A 26,443-nucleotide genomic window follows, 5' to 3' on the forward strand; every position below is an offset into this window, starting at 1 on the left:
ACGAACTGTGAGATCATGACCTGAGCCAAAGTCATGTGCCCAACCGCCTGAGCCACCCAGGCGCCTCTCTTGTTAGTTCTTTCTTAATTGTTATCTCTGCATCAACATAGACACTACAGTGATATATCTGAAACTCCAAACTGGCATTTGTTCCCCTGGTTTAAAAACCACCAGTAGCGCCTGTGATAACATCTGAGCTCCTTCACTGGGCCCACAAGGCTGGACAGGGATTTGGCCTCAGTTTTCCCATGTGGCAGCGTCTTATCTCTCTCTCTGCCCCCAAACTGATGCCCATTTGCCACCAAACTACTAGTGATGTTCTGCAGGCAATGGTTTTCCTTGTCTTTATCCTGTGGCTTACTGTCCTGTTTTGTTTTTGTTTTGTGTGTGTGTGTGTATGTGTGTGTTTTCTGTGTGTGGGTCTGTCTTACCTGAATTCTGACTCCTTCCTTGTTTGCCCACTCAGCCCCTGCTCATCCTCTCCCAGCCAGTGAAGGCTCAGTGTCTTTCGGGGTCCTTTTCTCTCCCAGCTCTCTTCCATGCCTCCCTGGAGGGTCTCTCTGGGATCTCTCTGACTGTGTTACCGGTATCTGTGTCTGGAGCTCAGCCCTCCCCGTACTTAGAGACCTTTCTCACTTACTGAGAATCTGACTATGCAAAATTATCTGAGCAACCAAGATAGATATTATATAGCAAATGCAGTGAAGATCCGTAGTTTTACTCACAGAAAAGCTGCTCTCTCAGAGGTATTAGCTCTTACTTTAAACGCTGTTGTAACTAGTTTCACTTGTTTCCCAGTGAATCATGGGCATGTGGCAAATGGAAAGGACAGGACACGGAAAAGGGTGACCGTGAGCAATGATTGCCGGCAGTGACAGCAATGAGGAGAAAGAAATTATAAAAAGGATATATGACACTTCTAAACTAATGCAAAACAGAGTAGTCTTTGGGGCTTTTTACAATAAAAGAAAAACTGAAGCTATGAATTATGGTCTATTTATTTTTGAAGACAGAATGTAAATCAGTTAAGAGAAGGCATAGGAATTTATGCTCTGTTTTAGTTTATTTCCTTTTAAAATGGCAACCGTAAAAATACAGAGCTGAAGAGGTAAAGTGTAGCTGTCTGGAACACTGACTGCCCAGAATAACTCATTCCCCTTATACGTGGTTATTAGGTAAATATAATTTTAATTGAACTAGAATCATCTGAATAATTAAAGAAATTTTACAAAGTTCACAACTTTGTCAGTATCCCTTTGTCTGGTTTGAACAATATGGAGCTGTTTAATTTGATTTCATCTGTATTGTGTCAATACAGTAATTTTCCTTTTAACACAATCGAATTGTGTTTCATTTGATTTTAGTCACCTGGTTTATATCTGTTAAAAGGTAGAATAAGACAGTAAATGTCTTGTTGTCCTTTGTATTGTTTTTTGTACTTCTAAACCACTTTTGTATTCTCTTAACTATCCCAATAAGTCAGGCAGATAGAGCAGCACGCCTTTTCTTTCTTTCTTTTCTTTTTTCTTTCTTTCTTTCTTTCTTTCTTTCTTTCTTTCCTTCTTTCCTTCTTTCCTTTCTTTCTCTTTCTTCTTTCCTTCCTTCCTTCCTTCCTCCCTCCCTCCCTCCCTCCCTCTCCCTCCCTCCCTTTCTTTCTTTCTTTCTTTCTTTCTTTCTTTCTTTTCCTTCCTTCCTCTTTCTTCCTTCCTTCCTTCCTTTCTTTCTTTCTTTCTTTCTTTCTTTCTTTCTTTCTTTCTTTCTTTCTTTCTTTCTTTCTTTCTCAGTAAAAACACAAAGGCCAAGAAAATACTGTGATGCTGAACAAGGTCACCAGCTAATGTAGGGTAGATCAGGAACACAGCATGAGCTTCTATGTTGCGACCCTTCTTAACCTGCAGTGAGTGTTTTGGCTGGCTTTGACCACATCTCTTCATTTTTATCTCCTCTCTCTCTCTGCTCATTGGCCACAGACCTGGCTCCTTCTCCACTTTCAGTGTCTAGAGCTTCTTCACCCTGCACAGCTGTTTTTTGGCTTCTGCCTTATTCTCCCAGCCTCTCCTTACCCCTTGCTGTTCTCAGTTCCAGCTTTCAATTCCTTTGAAAACCGGACTCAGCCACAGTCAGCCTTAGCCCACGTCAGTCCCCAGACCTCTTGAGATAATCAGGGAATACACATGCCTTGTCACCTATTTGTCACCTATAGTTCAGGGTAAAGGTCACATTTGCACAGGGGAGTGAGAGCTTTCACATCAACGTCCCTCTCACCATGCTGCATAGAGATTTCAGTGCACATGCACACAAATGCATACATATTATATGATTTGAGGTTAGGTATCAATCGCTAAGTAAAACTTTTATAGGACAGTTCAGCTCTAAAAGTGTTTAGACAGTTGTGCCGTTTATTGTATGAGTGGGTATAGAAAAGCTCTTTTCCTCTTCTCAGCTTTTCATGTTGAAAAGAAAAAATATTGCATTATTTGTATTCATCAATTTCCCCATGAGTCTTCTTTAAAAATTATTCCAGTGAAGGCATTACTATTGCTACAACTATTATTTTCTTCCAGGCTGTCTGAACATTATTTCTTTTTCAGCGTGGTATACTTGATCAGTTGATTTTGTTTCATTTAAATGATAGTCCTAGGAAAAAGACAACTATTAGTTAATTGTACTATTTCTGTACTCTATATGTGTGTGTGTGTGTGTGTGCGTGCATGTGTGTGTACTTTATATAATTATGTATGCTTGTACTTGTTAATGGTGAATCATTTTTTTCAGATAAAAAAGTATGTATGGATTAATATTTTTTGTCTTTGGTCTTCAACAGCTGTTTAGATTTACTAGGAGTTAAGGTTTTAATTCTGGGCATACTGTTTTATTTTAATTACTAACTGTTTCATAATATTTTAGAAAGCCCATTATTAGAAATATTTTTCTCCTCTGTGAAATCTTACATATGATGTAACAAAGAAGCAATAAATGACATTTTCAGTCTACTATGTCAGTCCATTTTATGCCAATATTAGCAAACGTGCAAATAAAATTTCATGATTGTTAAATGAGTGAAAGTGAAATTATCGTATAGCTTAGTACAAGTTACTTTTACATGGATTCCTAGTATAACTTAAGTTTACATTAAAAAGATGGCAGTAATTATTTCCTTGCATCTCATAAAATGAGACCAAATTATACATTATAACCTAAGTAATTAGGCTAGTAAAACTAATGGGTGTTTTTTTCCCAGGGCATTTTTGTTTTCCTAATAACAGCTTTATTGATTAGAATCTTAGTTATTGTAAATGGCAAACACCCAACTTCCATAAGCGTAGGCACATGGGGGAATGTATTAGCCCCAGTAGCCCAGTATGGTAAGGGCAAGGTCACAGCTGGCATCAGGGACTGGAGTGCCACGCAGAAGCTTTTTCTCTATGCACCCTTTCTTTCTCTCTCCACCAGTTTTGATTTTCTTAGCTTTCCTATAACCATGTACCTCATGACCTGGCCCCAGGGAGGGGCAGGCCCTTCTTTAGATCCAGCGCATCACAGGAGAGGGTTCTGACGGACTCAGCTTGAGTTAGGTGGAGCTTTGGGTCTGCTGGGATTGGCACACCCCTGCTATAAATATAATGTTAGATGGAAGAACGACCAGTGCCCAAGAAGGGAGGGAGAGAAATGTTAGTAAACATAGATGTTCACAAGGCAACATTGATCACGCTGCCAAGCACCTCACATGTCTTGTTTCCTTTAATCCTCAAAACAACTCATTGAGGTGTGAGTACTGTCACCACCCATTTGACAGATGAGCAAATGGAGACTCGGAGAGTTTTGGAAGCACACTGTCACTCGTGACAGCATCGAAGTGCCATGTTGGGCTTGTCGCTAGGCTTGGTGCAATTAACCACCATAGTATACTCTCATTACCCTTGTAATCAGAGGTGCTTCCAGCACTTTAGTAGAAATAATTTTCTATATTCTACTTTAAAGCAATTTCATACAATTTCATACAATAGGAAATATGTCTGTAAGTCTTTACTTTTCCCTTTACTGTTGCTTTTTCTTTACTAAAATACCAGGCTGCTTAATAGAATGACATACCAGTTCACTGATTTCCTAGCATCAAGAGAGAATGTGGTTAAGCAATATTAGACTTTGTGTTTTTAATTTTCATATAAAAAATTGAAGGATAAATAATAGCTTTCAGGCTTATAGACCAAGACAATAATTTAATTAACTTCTCAAGTCCAAATTAGATTAGTAATGTAGTAATGCATGAAAAAACACAGAAAAATAGAATGTTCCTTTCTTTTCCAGTGTTCTTAACTACAGAGCAGCAATGTGATTCTTCCCAAATTAAAGTTCTATAATGTATGGATGGATGTAATCAATCTAGTCTTCAGCTTTCCTAAAATATATGAGTCGGCTGAATAAGCCTACTGATTGGGTAAAAATTTCAAAAACTTTTTTGCATGATAATGAATACCATAGTAATGAAATCCAATTTAAATAAACAAATCAACATTCTTGATGAAGAATTATATGGTAACAATGATAACAAAGGTTAGTTTGATGGGCACAACATTTTAAATTAATTGTTCACCATCTGTTAGGTTCTCTAATCGCTATCACAACCATCCGTAAATTACATTTGCCTCATAAAAAAGATGGCAGTATTTTACATGTATGTATTTTCTTATAATCAACATCTGGGATGTTATTCTCTTAAATATAAAGAATAGGAGGATACTAAACTCTTTTAATGGGGTAGTATACTTACTTTGCTATTTTTGTTGTTCCTCTCAAAAGCTGGAATCTTTAAAAGTGAATTAGAGGGTTTGCCATTTTTTTAAAGTTTATCTATATATTTTGAGAGAGAGAGAGAGTGTGTGTGTGCAGGTGGGTCAGAGAGAGAGAGATTGAGAATCCCAAGCAGACTCCTCAAGCGCAGAGCCCGATACAGGGCTCAATCCCATGAACTGTGAGATCATGACCCGAGCCAAAATCAGGAGTCAAAAGCTTAACCAACTGAGCCACCAGACGTGCCAAGGTTTGCATTTAAAAAAAAAAAAAGTTTAATGCTAGCAAAGACATAAAGTCTTCTCTTCATTTAAACTCCTCACTTACTATGGCAGTACATAAACATAAGACTTGCCTAACTTCTTTTGCAAGAATGACTAAGTATTTTAGATACTGAGGATACAACAGCGAAGAAAACCCCTCATGGAGTTTACATTCCCAGCTTCCCTTCTTCTCAGTTCCACCCCTTCCCCCCAGTGACCTGTCTGCTGCTGTTCAGCACACACAAATGACATGTATAAATTACAAAGCGGCCATCAGTGTGAGGAAATTCAGGGAATATTCAGTTACAGAAAATTGAAAGCTGAGTCTCAGGTTGCTTAGCCAGGTCTGTTCCAGGGTGTCTCTGATGTTCCTGCACTTTTCTTGGAGGTTATTTTTTTTTTTAATTTTTGAACGTTTATTTATTTTTGAGAGAGGGAGAGACAGAGCACAAGCCAGGGAGGGGCAGAGAGAGAGAGAGAGAGAGAGAGAGAGAGAGAGAGAGGGAGGGAGACACAGAATCCTAAGCAGGCTCCAGGCTCTGAGCTGTCACTACAGAGACTGACATGGGGCTTGAACTCAGGACCTGTGAGATCGTGACCTGAGTTGAAGTTGGTTGCTTAACTGACTGAGCCACCCAGGTGCCCCAAGGTTAATTTTCTTAATGATCTGTCCTTACTTCTTCCTCAGTTCAATGCTGGGTTTATTTACTTTGGCCCATTTTACAGGAAGAGTAAAACTTAAAAGTATCCAGACTCTGGTTCTACCTCCATTAACTTCTGATCAAAAGTACCATTTATCTCCCTCCACAGTATGCTGCATTTCTGATTTCCTCTCCATTTTCCTTCCCTCTCTTACTACCTTGCATATGGGTGTTTGTGAAAGATACTTCCCACAGCTCTTTACTTTGGAGATCTTGCTTTCTCTAAACATACTTGTTCAATGTCCTTTTTTTCCCCTTAAGGATTTGAGAAGTCCCTTGGCAGCATGGATGGGTACATATCATCTTTATCATGTTCTTACTGAAAGATTTAGGCTACACATGAACAGGTTAATCTAGTCTGGGTAACCTCTTATTATTGTCACTCTTATAATGTATTAAATGAACATAATTAGAAATATTACAGTAATCAGCTGATGACCCTTGATGAGGTACTTGTAATCTAGTTCATAATGATTGTTATCATCATACAAAATAGGAAAAGGGTGGAGTCCTCTTAAACACTGATCATCAGAGAGATTAAGTTAATCATGTAATCAGAAAATGTAGGAGAGAATATATTTCCCATTATTTTAATCAGAAACATCTTTTGATCATGAAGGGGAGAGAGAGAGAAATGGAGGGCAGGTAAAGAGAGAGTAAGAGCAAGTCGGGTCTCTAGAGATATGAGGATGCTTTGCTTTTTCCTGTGAATTTTTATTGGCTAATTCTTGGTTTGTTTATGTGAAAAATCCCTAGAGATGTCTACGTCTCCCAGACTTAGTAATAAAATCATAAAAGGAATCATAAAAGAAATTAGCCTTTGTTGAGGCCCTCCTGTGTGCCAGGCATGTGCCAGTAACTTTATAGTTATTAACTGAAGTTCAAAAAGATAAGGAATATATTTACGATTACATAACTTGTTAGCGTTGGAATTGGTATATGATCTCCTAATCTTTTCTTGCACTAGACTAGTCCAGAAGTAAAAATGCTACTCTGGAGGGTTTCTTTTCTATATTTGCTGGTCTTAATATTTTCATCACTTGGTGAAATACAACAAGATTGTAGATACATGCAAAAAAAAGCAAAATGTACAAGTAAGATATTTGGAATTACCATACTTGAAATAATTTTGTGAAGTTTATCCTTCTCTTTCACAGTAAAAACCTTTTTGTAAATGCTTTAGATGGGTGTGGGGAGGAGGAAAGAAAAATAAATAGAAAGATTTCCACTTGAAGTTATAAAGTTGAGTATGCTCAGTAAGGAGTAAAGCTAAAAGTTCCATTGAGCCCAACTCAGTTCACTAATTATATATTGAGGACTTACCGGTCTCTAGACTGGGTGCTGCTAAACCAAGATGGAAAGAAATAAAACATGCATGACATAAGGCTTTCGAACCTACAAATAAAAAGTCACAGTGCAGGGGCACCTTGGTGGCTCAGTCAGTTTAGCATCTGACTTCGGGTCTGGTCATGATCTCATGGTTCGTGGGTTCGAGCCCCGCTTTGGGCTCTGTGCTGACAGCTGAGAGCCTAGATCCTGCTTCAGATTCTGTGTCTCCTCTCTCTCTCTCTCTGCCCCTCCCCTCTCACATTCTGTTTCTCTCTCTCTCAAAACTAAACATAAAAAAAAAAATCCCAATGGACATTATAAATGTCAGTTTCGTATTGAGCAAGAAAATACCATAAATATGGAAAGTCTTTATTTAAAACAACTGGGCTGATTCTAATAGAGTTCTATACTATTTCATAGGAAAAACATATACTTTAATTTTTTTTAATGCAAAATGTTTTTGTACAAGCACGTATAAGGAGATTGTTTTCCCCTCTACTATTAAGATTTCTTTGAGATATAGTGGCTTTGGCTTTCTTACAGAATTGAATTTTAGACCTCTGAAAGCCCTTGGTATAAAATATTTTCCCAGCATGAGAAAACAGGGTTCCCACTCGATACAAGTGAGATGAGTAGGGTTACTTAGCTCTCCTAGGAGCAAAGGGCAAGATGGGGGGGGGGCAGAGCTGGTCCCAAATCCTAGTCTGTGCCCTTGGTCCAGCTTTGTTTTCCACCTGCATTGCAGGGTACCACGGGCAGTCTTTCTCTCCAAGCTATAGAAGTAGTGTGGTATAAATGCCACCAATTCATTTGCATAGTTGAGGAATAAAGATAATTGGACAAGAGAGAAAAATTGAAGATTGATCATTGCTTTCTCTTGTCTTTTCTTTTTCTTCTTTCTTCTTCCTAAAAAATAGTTATCAATTTTCCTAAAAGATCTGTTATGACATAATAATCACTCTTTTAAATTACATAAATTCTACATGAAATTAATATAATAATTATAATTATATTTATTAATATAAATTTACAATATTTATAATTTATATTTATAAATGATCTATTTATAATAGATATAATAACCTAGAACAGGTTAATAATCTATAATCTATATATATAATAGATAATAACCTATTATGTATTATGTATAAATATATAATATATAGGAAGTAAGTATAATTCCACTCTCAACATTTGGTCAGTTAGATGGGAAAGCCTGTCAAGGGAAGAGAATGGAGAAACAGTGCTGCCCCTCAAAGAAATCCACAGAGAAACACGTACATGCACACACACACACACACACACACACACACACTCTCTCTCTCTCTCTCTCTCTCTCTACAGGGAATAGGAAAGTGACAGAAAAAGAGCTTCTGGTCTGAAAATTGTCAGTAAATTTATTTGGTTTTATCCTGCTGTTTCCTCCGTCTCTCCGATTAGCCTCTATTACTGCCTTTTCAAATGCAAATTAGATTACCCTCTTATCTTTGAGCTTCATTTGCTCTCGGCCTTCAGTATTTAGTGGCCCTGCGCTGCATGGGAATATGACATACCAACTCACCGGAGTGGAAATACTCCAGCTTCAGCAGCAGGGACCAGAGAAATCAATTTGTGAGCCAAGAAGCTGGCGGTGCTTCGTCCTGGCAACACATTACAATCATCTGGGGAGCTTTTAAAATATATCCACACTGCCCTTCACCCTTGACCAACTAAATCTGAATCTTTTCATATTTTGGGGTAGGGCTCCTGGGGCTCAGTATTTAAACACAAACAGGCAAGCAAATAAACTCTCGGAGGGGGTTCTCATATGTCCCCTGAATTCTGAACCACTGGGTCCAGAAAATTCTCTACTCCTGCATGAGGGTCTTAAAATGTATGGCAAAAAAATCTCTTCAGAAATTTTGAAGGAAACGTCGTCCTTTGATTTTCAAATAACTAGAGGATGTTTAAAATGTAATTTTATCCCTTTATTATTTTCATCTTTTATGCCTCTTTTTTTGCTGTTTTAAATTGTTTTTCTATTCTCTTACCCCACATTGTCATAACTTAATATTTCAGATGTTGCTGCTTATTACCTGTTTCACAAAGGTTCTGGAAGGTTTTTGTTTGGTTTTGTACCTCCTCCCTCTGTTCTTTAAAGTAGGCATTCAAAGGAGATCAGTACTGTAATAGGAGGCACTTTTATTCTGACTCGTGATCAGTTAATATGTATCCTTTCTGGCAAACAGATGGGAAATTGAACATAGAGCTTTTCTTTTCTCCCGAGTAGCTGCTTGAGTAGGGATTATATAATAAATACCACAAAAGGACTGCTCAATCAAAAGATTTTACATTAAGTGAAGACAAAAATGTCCCAGCCATGTTGGGTGTTTTGTCACAGGACAAAGAAGCTGTGTGTCTCCCTACCAGGTTACTTGGTGACTGACTCAGAAACAGTTTTTACTTTATTCAGGGAAAAATCATCACAATTAAGTTGTCTGTTCTGAAATTAGTACTGTATCTTTTTCTTTTACAAAAGCCAGTAAAACACGAGTGCCTAAAATAGATCTTTGAAAAAGCCCAAGTGACAAACACAGGTGTTCCCATCATAAAAATTACCACTCCCTTTCTCATGGGGCTATTAAAATGATTTTTTTCCATCTCACGTAAGTAGCATTTATTTATTTTACATATTTTATATTATTTATATATAAGTATATAAAGTATAAACATAAAACATTTTACGTTTATATAAACAAAATAAATTACATATAAGTGTTATGTATTTCTCATTTTCTATTTAAGGACTTAAATAAGCTTTGTCTAATGGCGTCTCTTTCCTCCAGTATTGTTGGACTGGACTGTATCACAGCTCAAGCATTCCTAGAAGCTGGGTGTTTGATTCACTTGTTTTCCTTATTTATCACTTGATGGTGGGTTCAGTCTATCTGTCTATCATAACACAGAATCTCATTGTAATCAATTCAGTTGCAGAGGGATTATTCAGGACACTCTATAGCTTCTAGCATTTCAGCAATGCAACCCTGAGTTCTGTGGCTGCTGAACTCTTCGTGGTCTATTTGGTTCCCAGACGTTTATTACAGCTGCTTTTAAGTCTAAATATTGATGTCGAGAATTTTCTGGAAATTGAAATAGATAAAAATAGGTGTTCTATCCCCTTGCACTTGACTTTTAAATAATACTAAAGAAAGAGGGACAAATATATGTTGCATATGAAAGTTAGTGTTTGGGAGAGCTTGCTTTACTTCATCTCACCAGGAAGCTCCATGAACTTCCATTTATATTCACAAATAATTTGAAATATTTTGAAGTAAAGTTGCAAATGCAACTGATACCAAAAGATAAGATGTTATTGCAAAGAAGAATAAGCATTTCTATCTTAAAATTTGTCTACAGTTTCCTTGTATTGATTTCCTTGATTGTATGTTTCTGACTGACCTCTGTTTTTAGTAGACAAACAGGACAGTCCTCCAAGCAGAGAGGTAAAAAAGGGGCCACACCTGGAGGGAGCACCTGAGTGGCTCAGTCAGTTAAGCATCTGACTTTGGCTCAGGTCGTGATCTCACAGTACACGAGTTCAAGCCCTGCATCAGGCTCTGTGCTGACAGCTCAGAGCCTGGAGCTACTTCAGATTCAGTCTCCTCCCTCCCCCCCGCCCCCCCCCCCATCAAAAATAAATAAACATTAAAAATTTTTTCAAAAAGAAAAAGAAAAGAAAGGGGACACCCTTGAGTGATGAGAGAACTGAGGCCCAGGAGTGTTTAACTGGAGATCCATCTAACCTGATCTAAGGATGTCTGCTCTTGTCTTGTCAGCTTTCTCACCTCTGTGTTTCTGACAGTTGGCTTTGAACTTAACTTTCGTTTCTGTCTGTATCTTTTGCTTGTCTTCTAGACTCTTCCTCTTTCTTCCTGCCCCTGTCCTATGGCAGGGCCTTTCCTGTCTGAAGGTTTGACTTTATTTCAGACATTCTGGAAGCTTTCTTGCTGTATCTGAAATATTTGGGATGATCCTTGAAATTTTGCTGTCTTCCTGTTGACATGTTTGTGGACATGCTACATGTCTGGGCTACAGAAAGTGCCCTGTATTAAAGATGAACTGTCAAACAGATTCAGCGACGATGAAGTATCTAAGATACGTTATTTGTCTTCAGTTATTTTTTTTAAGGAACATGATAAATTAATCTTATTTTCTCAGAGTCTTTCTGCATAACTTAAAGCTATTTCTCTCCTAATTATACTTCCCATTTTTATTTAGGACAGTGAAATGAAATACTACCTTTGGATTTTATATAACTAGATATATGCTAAAGAAACATTGTTTTATTTTTTTTGAGTTATTGTGTTACATTTCAAGGTTTGTAAATATATTAACATTCAAAAGTCACCAAAACTACCAGACCACTCATTACTCTAACTTATTTCTTCCTTTGAGAAGTAATAGGGAATCAGTAGAAGACTATGGAGAAACTTCTTCTTCCCCTGGCTTGTGTAAACTGTGTCTCCATGCACCTATCAGCACCCCTTCAAAAGGTGGTGTTCACACTTGGCTATTGATCAAGCTTCCAAATATTCTTCTTCTTCTTTTTTTTTTTTTTCAATTACAGAATTGACTCCTGAGGAGAGGGCCCAAAAGATTGCCAAGGCCATGCGCAAACAGTCCTCTGAAGTCAAAGAGAAGTGGGAAAGTCTAAACGCTGTCACTAGCAATTGGCAAAAGCAAGTAGACAAGGCATTGGAGAAGCTCAGAGATCTGCAGGGCGCCATGGATGACCTAGACGTTGACATGAAGGAGGTGGAGGCCGTACGGAATGGCTGGAAGCCCGTGGGCGACTTACTCATCGACTCACTGCAGGATCACATTGAAAAAACCATGGTCAGCATCCCTGTCTCAGATAAAAGATTTGAAGGAATGTTTTATTGTTAAGTATAACACAAAGAGAGCCACATATAAAACCCGTTATAAGGGAGTTTATGAAATCAATCCCATTACAACTCCACCAAAATCAGGATATAGAGCTTTCCCAGTCACACAGCAGATGTTTTCCATATGCCCCTCACCATGGGAACCCCCTCCCCACCAAAATAATAATTAATGAGATTTTCACAATAATTTACCCTTATTCTTCTTTATACTTATTTTTTTAACCAACTCTGTGTCTCTAAACACCGATGTATTTTTTTTTTTTAAATATTGTGGAGTCCCTTTTAATCCCTAGATCTCCCCTCTATCCTTTTTTTGTTTCCTTTGCAATGTATTTGTTTAAGAAACTGAATTGTTTGTTTTATAGTATTTCTCGCAGCCTGGGTTTTGCAGCGTGGCATCCCCATGGTGACCCTGGGCAGGTTCCTCTCTACTCTGTAGTTCCTGTAAATTGGTAGCTGGATTTCGAGACTTAATCAAAAACATGCTGTTTTACTGAGGACTCGTATGTAAAAACTTTATCTCACTGTCTGAGTGTATTATGGAAGGATTAGTTTAGCTATAAATTTTGTTTGTGGTCAGGAATTGCCCAAAATTAAGGATGATAGATCTGTGGTCTAGAGCCCCTTTGGTCCCCATATTCTAGAACATATCCAGAAAAAAAGTTAATAGAATTTAAGCAATAAGAGACACAGTAGTAGGGTTTATGGTAGCCTATTAAACTGTATGGTAGGTAGTCATGAACCAAATCAGAGAATGCACCAATGAAACATCAGAAGCTGTTAGATGACAATATCAATATTGTGAATGTGATTTTTATTGCAAAAGATACATATCTTTTGTGCACAGACATTGGATAACACTTTCCCTTTGTTTTATGCGTGCGGCTAAATAGGAAAGTGAAGGGTCTAGGAAATGAACTGAGTATGCAGACTAATTATATAAGTAAATATATGTACATGTAGACATAGGATAATAATGACTAGCATTAATTGAGGCTTTCTGCGTGCCAGGAGCTGTTCTCAACCAGTGTACCTCAATACCTCTTTTAATCCACATACCAACCCCACGAGATAGGTGTTGTTAAGCCCATTTTATAAATGGCAGAAGTGTAGGGGCACCTGGGTGACTCAGTTAAGGGTCCGACTCTGATTTTGGCTCAGGTCATGATCTCACAGTTCGTGAGTTTGAGCCCCATATTGGGCTCTTCACTGACAGCTCAGAGCCTGCCTGGGATTCTTTCTCTCCCTCTCTCTCTGCCCCTCCCCTGCTCCTACTCGTTGTCTTTCTCACTCTCTCAAAATAAATAAATAAACTTCAAAAAATGACAGAACTACAGATATTGCCTAAGCCCACATGGCTAGTAAGTGGTAGAGTTTCCATGATTTCTTTCTTGCTCTTTCTTCTCTTTCACTGTAGAAACCTCACTCATATTAATGTAATTAAGCACAACTCTGATCAGCTCTTTGAATTCAGTGCTTTGAAAGTTACAGATTGAACTTGAAACTTAAAAAAATTTCACTACTAAAGAAGCATTGGTGTCTCCTGCCTTTCATTATAAATATGCATAAATGTGCAGAACTCTATGAGTTAAGTCAGCTTCCTCTGACAGCTCTGGTCTCCTGAAAGCCATTTCTGTGGATGAATCTGAGTTTAAAATAATGAACCGAAAATAAAGCCTTTCAGTATAGGTTCTTTGGAAGTGACACACTTGCTTGCCATGTAAACAATTTTTTTTTTAACGCTGGAAATCTTTAAGTCAGTAGTTTCTAAACAGCATATTTTTTTGGACTACAAACATGCCTCTTGGTTAGAACAAGAATTTACCCATTTGAGTTTGAAAGTATGAAGTTTTAATTCAGGATGACTAGTGTTGAAGGAAAAAATGAAAAGTTGTATCTGGCCTAAAAGTTGTTAAAGGCCTAAAAGTTTGGGAGTTGTTAATCCCATTTGATTAAAGAAATTACCCACTTCTGCACCTAGATTCTTTTGTTCAATTCACTGCTTAAGTGGAAAGCCAGGAGAAATACAGTTAATAGTTAAGAGAAAGGAATAAACTGTGGATTAAAATATTTTAACATCTTATTAGGAAAAAAAGAAAATAAAACCCACATCTCATTAAACCAAACAAAATGGATTCAAAATCTGGGATGTTTTACATGTACTCTAACGTATACGCCAAATCCCCCTGAAGCTGTTGGCAGGTGAAAATAAGTACTGATCATTGCTAAATATTATTAAATGTGTCAAAGCAACTGGAAAACAAAATCTTTGGGGGTAATCAAATAATCTTAATGCCCTAAAATTATCCTTAATCATTCTTATTTGCCAAATATACCCCTTACAACAGGAGAAGCCTTTTTTTTTTTCCCCACATCTGCCATCAGGCTGGCAGCACCTTTAATATGAGCAGATGTTTCTGTTTTGATAGCAAGGAAGACCACATAGACTTTTATTCTCCTACAGGAAAGTGCAGCAAACATGATACATTGGTTCTTAATACTAGAACACACAGCAGATCTGCAACCATTTTAAAACTTGCTTTACTTCAAGGCCCTTAATTTGAAAGCTCTTTAAAAAGCAAAAGGTAAACTTCCTTAGTAGAAAGGTTCCTTACTTCCACAAAACACTAAACCACAAAAACAAAACCCAATGACCATGGTGGTCAAAGGTCTTTTAATATTTTCACCTGTGACTTTTTAAGAGAAAAAACAGTATTGTTACAGAGGAAAAATTAAAATCCCTTGATGCGCTGTAAGATTTTTAAAATCTGTCTTGAAGTTACAATCTAATTTTGAAAAATTTTCCCATCTTTTGAACTAAAAGACTGTTCAAAAACATAAAAGCTGTTATTTTTATTATTTGAAGTTATAGAAACCTAAGGACACTTTCTAGCATTTCATTTTTTTAATTATGCTTTTCTTTTAAAAAAAAAATTAATGTTTATTTTTGAGAGACAGAGCGTGAACAGGGAAGGGGCAGAAAGAGAGGGAGACACAGAGTCAGAAGCAGGCTCCAGCCTCTGACCTGTCAGCACAGAGCCCAACACGGAACTCAAACCCATCAACTGTGAGATCATTATGACCTGAGCCAAAGTCAGATGCTCAACCGACTGAGCCACCCAGGCGCCCCCCTAGCATTTCATTTTTAATCTTTGATACCTACAAAATACAAAGACATTGATTTTAAAAGCTGATTAAAATTCTTGAGTCCTCCCAAGTAGTCTGGTAGAGAATATTAAGGTATAATGTTCAAAAACAACTGAAGAAACCTTGAAAGATTTGAGTTCTGTCATTATTCTTAAACTGAATCTGAAGGAACTCAGATCCCTTCCAAGTCCCAGCAGAAACCTTCTCTTTCCCCACCCTAGTCCCACTTGTGTCTGTTCTAAGCTTCCATGTTAGCGGCTCATTCTTTAGACCTAGAAGGCCTCTGTTATCATATTAACTGCTTTTCTCGTTGACCTGTATTTGTGAGTCTGTGTGCACATCTGTCATCCATAAAAGACCAATGCCTGCAGCCGTGGAGGAAACTGATCACAAGTCTAAAAGCCTCTTCCTTCCATTTTGCAGCAACTGAGATGCCTTTGTGAGCTTCCTTTCTTCTGCCTGATTTTGAAATGTTGATACTTTCTAGGGTTCTGGCAATATTTCTTACTTTACACACATTGACTTACATGTTCATTGTTTCAAATGTCTTCTACACACTGCTACCTCCTATGTGTGTACCTTTCATACTGACTGTGAGCTCTGGGTCTGTTCTGACTTTCCATCTTGAGTTTCTTCTTGTGGCTTTTGAGCATGTTTGAGATTTTTCAAACACTAAAAAATATTCTCTGATTTACCTAAAATGAATTTCCTTATTAAAGTTATATTCATAATACTATTTTGAGTTTTATCAATGGTAATGATTATTTTTAGCCTACACATGTTATGTAAGGGGGAATTATATAGGGTAACTAGTTTTGGAAGAGAGAAGGTTTTGAAGAGAGAAGGGAGAAAGGACATGGTTAAAGAGGCTTTCTTTTTATAAGCATAATGGGGAAATCAAATTAATACTTCAGTATTCCAATAAAAGTTCATGGTCTTCAGAACACTCTGATATATAATATTTCATTACCTAAACTTGGTATGGGGGAAACGGGAGAAGAAAGGAGACTTGTAGACATATGCTTATCTCTTAAGGGGTGGGATCATAGAAGTGATACAGCTTGAGGGCTGATACCAACTATGTGTTCAGGACACCTAATACATGTAAGTTCAACTTGGTACATAATTAACTCTGATTTTGTGACATACTAAAGAAATAACAATATACTGTTCTCTTTTGGTATCTCAGTTCTTTTCCCAACTGTATATTGGCTTAATCTTGCCGTGGATATCATTTTTGTGGGCCTTCATCAATAGAAATGAATTCTCCCCTCTTGTATTGCAAACTTTGCGCTGAATACTAGAGAGTGTCTATTCTCAAGAAGCTTCTATTCTTCTTGAGGGACGTCAAGTATATGGATGTACTAAGAGCTCTGATAAGGAATGATATATTTAAAATATGTAACAACTGGCTTGTATGACACCACACAATCAGAATGGCTCCCACTTATAAAACTGAGTCTGTGTGTTTGGATGTGTGCTGGTTTAAAGTCCTGACTGGGTTCAGGAAGGCAGCGAGAACCCCGCAGAACATGTAGAGGGGTCTCCAGCCAAGAATGCTGAGAAGAGCCTCAGGGAAATCTTCCCTGAATTAGGATGGATGGGTGGGGCACCTGAGTTGAGTCTTTTAAAACATCAATTGGATCTAAGCAAAGACTTTGTTGGAAAAAGGGAACATGAACATAGAGGCAGGCAGAATTATGTGGAGAATGGAGAAAACTGTGTTTTCATTATTCTGTTTGCTCTTATGAGACGAATTACTGTCACTGGCCCAAAATATCTTTTGTTTTTTTCTTTCTCTCTTCACATACATCCTCCACTCCCACCTATGGCATCTCTCTGTACTGTGCCAGAGGTAGCATTTGTCACTAAGCCTCATTTACCTCTTTTCTTATGTACCCTTCTCTTCCTGCCCTTCCTCTAACCACAGTGATCATCAATGATTTTGAAAGGATCAAAACTTACCTCTCGAGTATATAATAGTCGTAGGTTTTGTGGTTAGGAAAGTTGTTCTCACTGGCCAATATCTCACTTAATTTTAAATGGAAATGAAGATGGAAAACATGAAATTGAAAGAATCAAGACTAGAAATTAAGAAAGTGGATAATAATGGCAAACATTTTCCAGATGAAATTACATAAAATGGTAGATTTGCAGGAAACACATAATCCTTTCATTTTTTGTTTTTTTGCATTATACTTTGCATTATAGTTTTTCTCTTTGTGCACCTATTTAAATTCTCCAGGTTATAAAGGATGGCTCTGTGCCTGGTGGTCCCAATTGCTAAAGACCTGGACTGAGCTGTCAGCTGTTGCCAATGGGTTGCCATTGGCAGCTGATCTTGCCATTTTCTTTGAAGGAAAGTTCAAAATACTACCTTCTGTTATATTCTTTTCCAAGAACATCATTTTTGTTTTTATTCTTCCAGGCATTTAGAGAAGAAATTGCACCAATCAACTTAAAAGTTAAAACAGTGAATGATTTATCCAGTCAGCTGTCACCACTTGACCTACATCCATCTTTAAAGATGTCTCGCCAGCTAGATGACCTTAATATGCGATGGAAACTTTTGCAGGTATCAGTTTATCCCTGTTCATAATCCAGCTTTATACCCCAGTAGGTCCCCAAACCCTGTCTCATTATTCTACCGCACACTATCGTTTTCTCTGTCTTTGTTGGTTGTATTTGATAACGGATTTGTAGCATGTAATATAATCAGATATTTGTCTTTCCATATCTTGAACCCAGAGGCCTCATTTATTTATGAATATTGGTTTTAATGTAATTTTATGAGGTACTATTCGTGTGATATTTGTAGAAAACCGCAAAGGGTCAAATAAAGCAATTGAAACCTGTGATAGGTTACAGAAACATTTTCCATAATGGCTCATTTTTCTTACTTTAATTGTGTGTGTGTATGTTTTTTTCTTTTGAAAAGTTAAGAAATCTCTATCTTTCTTCCACTCTGTGCTATTTAGGCATCTTGTTCATCTTTTCCAGCTAGCACATTTGTACTAGTGTGGTGTTTACTTTGGGCTTTTAGGTCTTTGCTGCTCTGATGCAGTTATTTCAGTGACTCTGGATAGTACTTGCTCATCCCAGATTTAATAGAGCCACACCCAGAAGGACTCTGTCGTGTTAGTAGGTGTCAGCATTTGCAAGTCACTACACATGCTGGTCAGTCATTTTTTTTTTTTTTTTCTTCATGCAGCCTTTGCAGAACTCTGTCCTGTTCAAGGGCCAGGTCCTAGGAGTTATGATGATCACTTTATTCCCCCCCTGAAAACTAGCAGGATAATTTTAAGTGGAATATTGAAAAAAATAACTCTTATTTCTCTCTATCTTTTGGGTCTAAAATGCAATATTTAATGAGATAAATATGCAATTTGAGGTGGTACACAAAAACATTTTTATTTTAAAGATATACTATTTTACAGCATACTAGGTTTCCTGAATTAACCCAAATGTTGAAATACCCAGCGGTTTGTATGTCCTTCATGAAGTTGAAGACGAAAGAAAAGAGTGCATAGTATTAGTCTTTTCTGTGTTTGAAAAGAGTGTTAATAATCTGGGATTAGTAAGGCATGAGCTGTTAAACTCGTACCTGCTTTTCTAGTGAGTGGAACACAGAGGCGTTTGACTTTTACTCCTTTTATCTTCTGCTCCATTTCCCTAATTCATTACCTTCGTGCAGGTATTCCTGTGGTCCATCCTGATGGCCTTCTGCTTCTGTTATCACTATCTTCAATGATTAGAAGTCAAGGAGTACATTATGCTTGAAGGAGGATGTATATTCTCTTATCCTTATCTCTGAGTCTTGTAACTGCTAGAGTTCGGATGTTGCTGCTTGAATAAGGGGAACGAATCTATGCTGGCAGCAACGTCACTATATTTCAGGACTACCATCTTCTCTTCTCCTGAACATAGAGTGTGACGTTTGAATGCTTCTTGGCCTTAATGAACGAAGCACTCGCTAATGTAATTTAAATAGCTAACCAGGAGAAACGCGAGCTGCCCAGTGAGCCAGAGATATACACGTTTCATTTAAAGGCCGCCGAAAATAAGATTGACAATCTAAGCGGAACAGCTGACTAGCACTACATAGACCGGGACCAGGGAAAAGAAAATGCAAGTGTCACTAGGCTGTGTACAGTTGTTATTGATTTGCATTTAGTTTCTCGGTATACCAACTTTGCATTTTCATAACAGAGAGCTAACTGTGAGGACAAATCCAGAGAGTATGCTAATTGACTGGTATACACTTGAATACCCCCACATCGAGATGATTGGACACAAAGTTGGAGGCAAATAAGGCATTCCCTACTCATATATCCTTTCTCTCTCCATCTATCTCTACCTGTCTATGAATCTCTCATCTAAGTCTGTCTCTTTGTCTTTCTGTCTTTCTGTCTGTCTGTCATCATCTGTTTTTTCCCTTGGGGTATTTTATTTTATTATTATTATTTATTTATTTTTTACATTTATTTATTTTTGAGAGACAGAGACAGAGCGTGAGTAAGGGAGGGGCAGAGACAGAGAGAGACAGAATCCGAAGCAGGCTTCAGGCTCTGAGCTGTCAGCACAGAGCCTGATGCGGGGCTCAAACCCACGAACCGTGAGATCATGACCTGAGCCCAAGTCGGACGCTTAACCGACTGAGCCACCCAGGCGCCCCTTATTTTATTATTTTTAAAGTTTATTTACTTATTTTGAGAGAGAGAGAGAGTGCAAGCGGGGAAGGGGCAGAGAGAAGGAGAAACAGAATCCCAAGCAGGCTTCACACTCTTAGTGCTGAGCCTGATGCAGGGCTTGAACTCACAAACCATGAGATCATGACCTGAGCTGAGATCAAGAGTGAGACGCTTAACCAACTGAACCACCAAGGTGTCTCTCCCTTGGAGTATTTTAGCCTTCTTTTCCGTTTGTTCCCTGTGACACTTTTTACCACCTTCCTTACAAAAGAGAGATGAGTAGCCACTGGCCATGGCCACATCTTGACTTTAGATGCCTTAGTGCTTTACTGCTTTCAAGGCAATAGAGAGGAACAGGAAAGCAAGAGATCCTGGCACCAGATGAGCTGGCTGTGGATACCAGTGCTGTCAGGTGCTAACTTTATGTCCTTGGACAGCTCTTTGTGTCCCAGGTGTCTCATCTGTAAAGTGGTGATAATATTACGGCTATTGTGAAGGCTAAAAAAGTTAATTTGTATAAACTGCTTAGAAGAGTTCCTGGCACTATTTGCTGTCATTTGGTACCAGAAGTCTGTTTTAATCCCAGTACTTTGATTCCGGAGATAGAGGAGTCTATGCAAGCAATCATATCTTGGGCTGTAGCATCATTTAGGATAATACTTAAATTAAGTATGTTATTAAAGTCCTTGTGTTCAAATCACATTATTTCTTGCATGTGTATGTGCAGGTTTCTGTGGATGATCGCCTTAAACAGCTTCAGGAAGCCCATAGAGATTTTGGGCCATCATCTCAGCATTTTCTTTCTAGTAAGTACTAATAAACTTCACTGTTCTCATTAAGTGAATGAATGAGCATGTTCTTTCCTTTTCCCTCAACAAGCCATATTCTTTGCTACAAATATATTTGCTTGTGTAAGATAAATATATGAAAGGAAGTATTAAGATTAATTACAGTATTGGTTATTGGTTATTAAGGTAATAATCTGGTCACAATCGAAAAGTCTTTGAAGTGGAGCAAAACTGAACTCATTCTTAGCTATGGTTTTTCCCTGTACTATCTGCTATAATAACTAATGTATTATCTTACTATCATTGCTGTATCATAAGCCAAGGTCATGAACTTTGTCACATTAAAGAAATCTTTTTATATTTTAAGATTTCTAATTTTTCTTCTTAAAAAGCATTTATTAATTTAAAATGCACCTGTAGCTTTAGAAATAAATTTAAAAAAAAACTCCCCACAAATCTTTGAAATTTTTGTTTATTAGGTTCACTGTGATCATAGTTAGCTTTTCTCCTCATCAAGTATTGCCAATTTAGCCAAACCACATATGTAGATTTTTACATAATATTCTGCAACTGAAGTTTTTAGTTTTATGGATTGTTGATGAGATCTTATATAGGTAATTTGAGCTCCTACTTTATTTTTCACTCCCTACTTGGAAAACTAAAGAATGTAGGATTTAGAGTCACCGAAATTGAGATGACAATATTAATTCTGCATTTTATCAGACCTATAGGTTGCTGAAAATTCATTTCTTTGTCTTAAAATTACGATAATCATACGTATTTTTTCTGATCGCCTTGAAAATTAAGTGGGAAAGCATACTGAGTTTCACAGGCACCTTTCACAATTCTTGGCACCAATGCTTTCACTGACTTAATTTTTTTCCTTTTATTTTCTCTGGCAAACATGTCAGAAAAGTTTGTTCAACTTAGTTTAAGTGAAAGTTTAAAACTTAAGGCAAAGCTTATTTCCCGCTTATGATAACTTCTTTGTATCTTTATAATAGTAGAGAAAACTGAAGTAATACCAGGTCTTCCAACTAAATTGATTACATTTATATTTTCCCTTAATCTTTTGTCATGGTTGGTAATCTGCATTACCTCAGTTCAAGGTCAGGCTTTTCTCTTTTCACAGTTTCAAGAATCTGAATTAGTCATTTCCTGCCCTTTCTGTCCTATACCTCTCCAGGTCTCATGCACCCCCTTCCTGTCCCCCTTCCAGCCTCCACCCACCCACAAGTGTTTTCTGTTTCACACACCTGAGCCATTAGATAGCCTGTCTTCGAGTGATTGTGGTACTTATTGGAATATACTAGGTGCCAGGATGCATTTCTAAAGTTTGGATGCCATCAGTGTTGATAAAGTAAATGTTTGCAGTATCTTCATTAGGTATGAACTACATCGTATTTCCTAAACTTAATGTTATAGAGTGTAAAGCCCTGTGCTAAGACCAAACTAAAGAGGGATTTAACAAATAATTGTGATTCTCCTTTTAGTTCTAAGGTTGAGTTATCTCTTCGTATTGATGAAACCCTACACTTTCACCTAGCAACCAGCCTTCCATAATAAAAATCCAACTCATGTTCTTTAGGAAATGAAACGTGGTAAAATTCACATGCACTTTGTGAAACGTAAGCACATTGCCTTTTATTGTCTAGAACTGATAGTCCAAGGAGGTCAGAGTTATTCAAATCAAAACAATTACTAAAATGAATGGAGAAGTGTAAACAAAATCCCAATTAATAAATTGAGTAATTGTTATCTCTTGCTGCTTGGAATTGTTGCCTTTATTATATTCCTTGGACTTTAGCCATGGTTATAAAAGGAGTCTGTTTAGTTAGACACAAAATAAAAACTGACCTATTAGCCTGGTGCCAACACTGAAATGAGGTTGGCTCTAATGAGAGATTTAATATACTTAGTTCCACATGTTCATCAGCCTTTTAGATTTTCATGGACATAGTTGGAGAAGGGAGTGCTTACATGTTATAAAGAGAAGAATCATTGAATAGGAAAATGGCTGAACTAGTGGTCAGAAATCTTGAAATCATGCCTGAGCTCTGCCATTTATTTATGGGGCAAGTTATTTCATTTCTAAGTATTTATTTTTTATTTTGTTTTTTCTATATTTATCAAATGGAGCTCTAATATGTATTTGTTGGCCTTCTTATCAGTAGATAAATTTGAAAATGCTTTGCAGAGGTTAGAATGCTTTATTTTTGTAAGATATTAATATGACATGAAATTCAGAAAAAAATCATTGATGACAACTGGCTATATGAGAGTCTAGTGATAATTGCAAAGATTTGTTTCTTTGCAATGTGCTTGTGTATTAGTTCATTTAGCAAAATTCCTTAATAGCCCCAGCTTTACATGTATAACTCTTCTTAAGTAAGTCTTAAAATAATTGGCTTATGTAGGAATAATATGTTTTTCTAAGTAAGGAATAACAGGAATTATAAAAAGTAAGTACCTCAGTAAAACAAAACATAAAATCACAAGCATAGTGATGTCTAATGTAAAAGTAAGAAACTATATTTTGTGTGTATTTCAGATTAAGTAAGTATTTGGGATTCTTCTATCCAGATAATTACTTTGTTTTTTTTACAATCCTTTGCCTATGTTTATCTTAATCTTTCCTTTTTAAAATTCATCCAGATGAGTTTGTTTAAATGCCATCTGTCCTAGATAGTTACTCCTGTGAAACAAAGTAAAGCACGGTATTAATGATCTGGAAAATTCATTCTTGAGAAATCTAGTTTATAATCTGGATATACCAGGTAAAATTAATTTTGATTTTAGCTTAATCAAAAAATATGTACAGAGCACATTTTCCAGATAGCACTAAGTTTTAAATTGGGGTGGTTGTAAATAAAAAAAAAAAAAAACCTTGATTTTTAAAAGTATTTTTAGCAACAGGTTCAATTAGTTAGAGTTGGTCTTAGAAAATGAACCTATGTTGTTTCTTTCCTTGCTTCAAATGAATCTTTAAAAAGCCACTCTTTGTTTAGCCTAGCAGATTTCATAATTCTAGGAATCCAGCTCAAAAACCAGAGCAGTTCTCGGTGAATTTGCTGTAAAGTGTGTTCAGTTGTTTTGCATTATGGCATAAGGCTTTTTGGGTGAGCAGTGTTTCCAATAACCTCCCTTTGTTTCTTCAGCTTCAGTCCAGCTGCCGTGGCAAAGATCCATTTCACATAATAAAGTGCCCTATTACATCAAGTAAGTTGATTTTAATTCTCCTTTATGATACAAAAAGTAAAGTTATGTTGATAACTTAAGAGGCTTTCCTCTGTAACTTTTGAAAGTGGAATTCAATCCTACTATCTGAAGGAAACTATATATATTTAATATTTAAAAGAAGTTAGCTTAAAAATCAGAGTAATATTTGCAGTTTATAAGTTTACGAGGTTCGTTTAAAAATCAGAGTAATATTTGCAGTTTATAAGGTTAGGGCTGTTGGCATGTTTAGCATATATATTTTTTTAAAACAGATATTAAAATATTTGGGGAAAATAACAAAACTTCTAAACATGTTGGACTCTTGGGGCACCTGGCTGGCTCAGTCAGTAGAGCATGCAACTCTTGATCTTGGGGTTGTGAGCTCAAGCCCCACGTTGGGTATAGAGATTACTTAAAAATAAAATCTTTAAATAAATAAGTATGTCAAACTCTTGACACAATGATGTTTCTCAAACTGCGCTGATTGTAAAGAAAAGGAAGTCAGAGGCTGGGTAAATTGGCGTGTCTTTATTGAGAGAAGGTTTATTCGTCTGATCCAAATTTAAACCATTCGAAAAATTTTTACATTTCCATTACTATAAAAATAACAATAATAATAATAATAATAAATATATAGCAATAGTTACAGCATAGAGAATTTTAATTTGTGGGGTGAATATTGACTTGCACATTACAGGTTTAGGCATAAATCTGATGTACTGCAGTAGATAGAATCATGGCCCCACAAAGATGCCCACGCCCTGATCCCTGGATGTGAATATTAGGTTAACGTGAAGATGGACAAAGGGGCATGAGTCAGGGAATGATTGCAGCCTCTCAAAACTGAAAAAGGCAAGCAAACGGGATTCTTTTAGAACCTCCGGGGAGGAACACAGACCTGCAAACCTCAATTTTAGCTTAGAGACGCATTGATTTTGGAGTCCTTTGTTACAGGCAACAATAGAAAACGAATACATGTACTATACAAAATAGGGAAGTCAATGAAATTATTTGAAATTAAGTTATTTTACTCAGTTGACAAGGCATTTTTATTATATGAGTTTTTAAAAATGTTAATTGGATCCAACAAGGCAGATTTTTGTTTTTACTGGATAAAGAAAATATTCGTTCTCTTGCTTGATGGTGTTATATAAGTGGTTATCTGTTTGATTTGGCATTTTGAAAATCTATCTTTAATTTTAGCACTACTACTAAAGAGGAATTTCTGTAGGTAGGTTGGTTATATAGGACTAGAAAAGGCATTGTCTAAGTCAGAGTTTCACTGATTTGGTTTTTTTATAAACTTCAATATATATATGTGTGTATATATATGTATATATATGTGTGTATATATGTACATATGTGTATATATATGTATATATATGTGTGTATATATGTACATATGTATATATATGTGTATATGTGTGTGTGTGTGTGTGTGTGTGTGTGTGTGTGTATATTTAACGATGGCCAATATTTTTAATGTGACCTGTAGGATTGTAGCATCCCAAAATATCTTCAGCATCATTAATGAAAAATTGAATTTTCTTAAATATATATAGTTTTAGTGTTAACTGTCTTTTAGGACTTTGAAATATGTACTTAGAAATCTGCTCGGATATATAGGGTACATAGGATGAACTGTCTTATTTCTAGAAAACTTTTTAACCAGGTTCTTCCATTACCTGCTCTGTTGTGTAACTTAACAGTTTATTTCTTCATAAACAAGTACATCGATCTCTGGAGGTAGGGTTATATGAGCCAGTATTTCCACATGAATTATTATGAAAAAATTTTAATTCTCAAATAAATTAATAAGCAAGTAAATAATGAGTGAAACGCTTTTAATATACACTTCCGTTTGCATGACTGCACAACTAAGTAGAGGAAGAATGTTAAAAACAAATTTAGCATGATTGTCATGCAACTAGTTTCCTGGAGCATATTAGGATGTATTAATTTGGCCAAAAAGAAAGTAAGAATCAGGAAGAAATTTTGTTATATTCAATATGTGAGTATACAGTTTTGTATACTCTAATGCCAGAATATAGCAAGAAAGTTGAAAGGAGAATGGGAAGAGCACACTGTCTTTATTTCATGTTTTAATTTTACAGATTAGCTAAAACATACTTTGATGGCTTCCCAATGCATTTCTTTCTCTGTAGGTATTTATTTTGAGGTGTATCACAGTGGTTCTAGGACTCATTTGTTTCTATAAAAGGATAGAATATAGATCTCATCTATAAGAGTCTGGGTAGCATAAATCCCTCTATGTTAATATCTTAAGTTGAAACTCATATCTTTAAATTATATTTGCTGCTTCAAAGGTAGACCTTCCAAAGCTGATCTAGTTATTTTTTCTTTTCTAATATAATCCAATGACAGCTCATTGTTCTATCGGTTTAAGGAAACCTGAAATGACTCTTGTTGCCTGTATAATATACAAAAATCTACCCATAAAAGCCAGATTTCTTTCTGTCTGAATTATTAGTCCTGTGTTTGTGGGGCACCTGGGTGGCTCAGTCGGTTAAGCGTCTGACTTCGGCTCAGGTCATGATCTCATGGCTCTTGAGTCCAAGTCCCGCATCG

General features: G+C 36.7%; 1 protein-coding gene across 11 annotated transcripts in view; it reads left to right on the forward strand.

Moving 5' to 3' along the window:
• The window catches only part of UTRN (utrophin), a 569,571-nt gene that overhangs the window by 459,747 nt on the left and 83,381 nt on the right, over window positions 1–26,443 (forward strand). For all 11 annotated transcript variants that reach the window (XM_078447413.2, XM_060614425.3, XM_078447414.2 and 8 more), the window contains 4 exons: window positions 11,691–11,959; window positions 17,585–17,731; window positions 20,575–20,653; window positions 23,794–23,854. In XM_078447413.2, coding sequence (XP_078303539.1) covers window positions 11,691–11,959; window positions 17,585–17,731; window positions 20,575–20,653; window positions 23,794–23,854 — 556 coding nt within the window. The remainder of the gene's footprint in view (window positions 1–11,690; window positions 11,960–17,584; window positions 17,732–20,574; window positions 20,654–23,793; window positions 23,855–26,443) is intronic.

Source organism: Panthera onca, chromosome B2, assembly GCF_046562875.1.
Source record: "Panthera onca isolate mPanOnc1 chromosome B2, mPanOnc1 haplotype 2, whole genome shotgun sequence".
Classification (NCBI taxonomy): Eukaryota; Metazoa; Chordata; class Mammalia; order Carnivora; family Felidae; genus Panthera; species Panthera onca.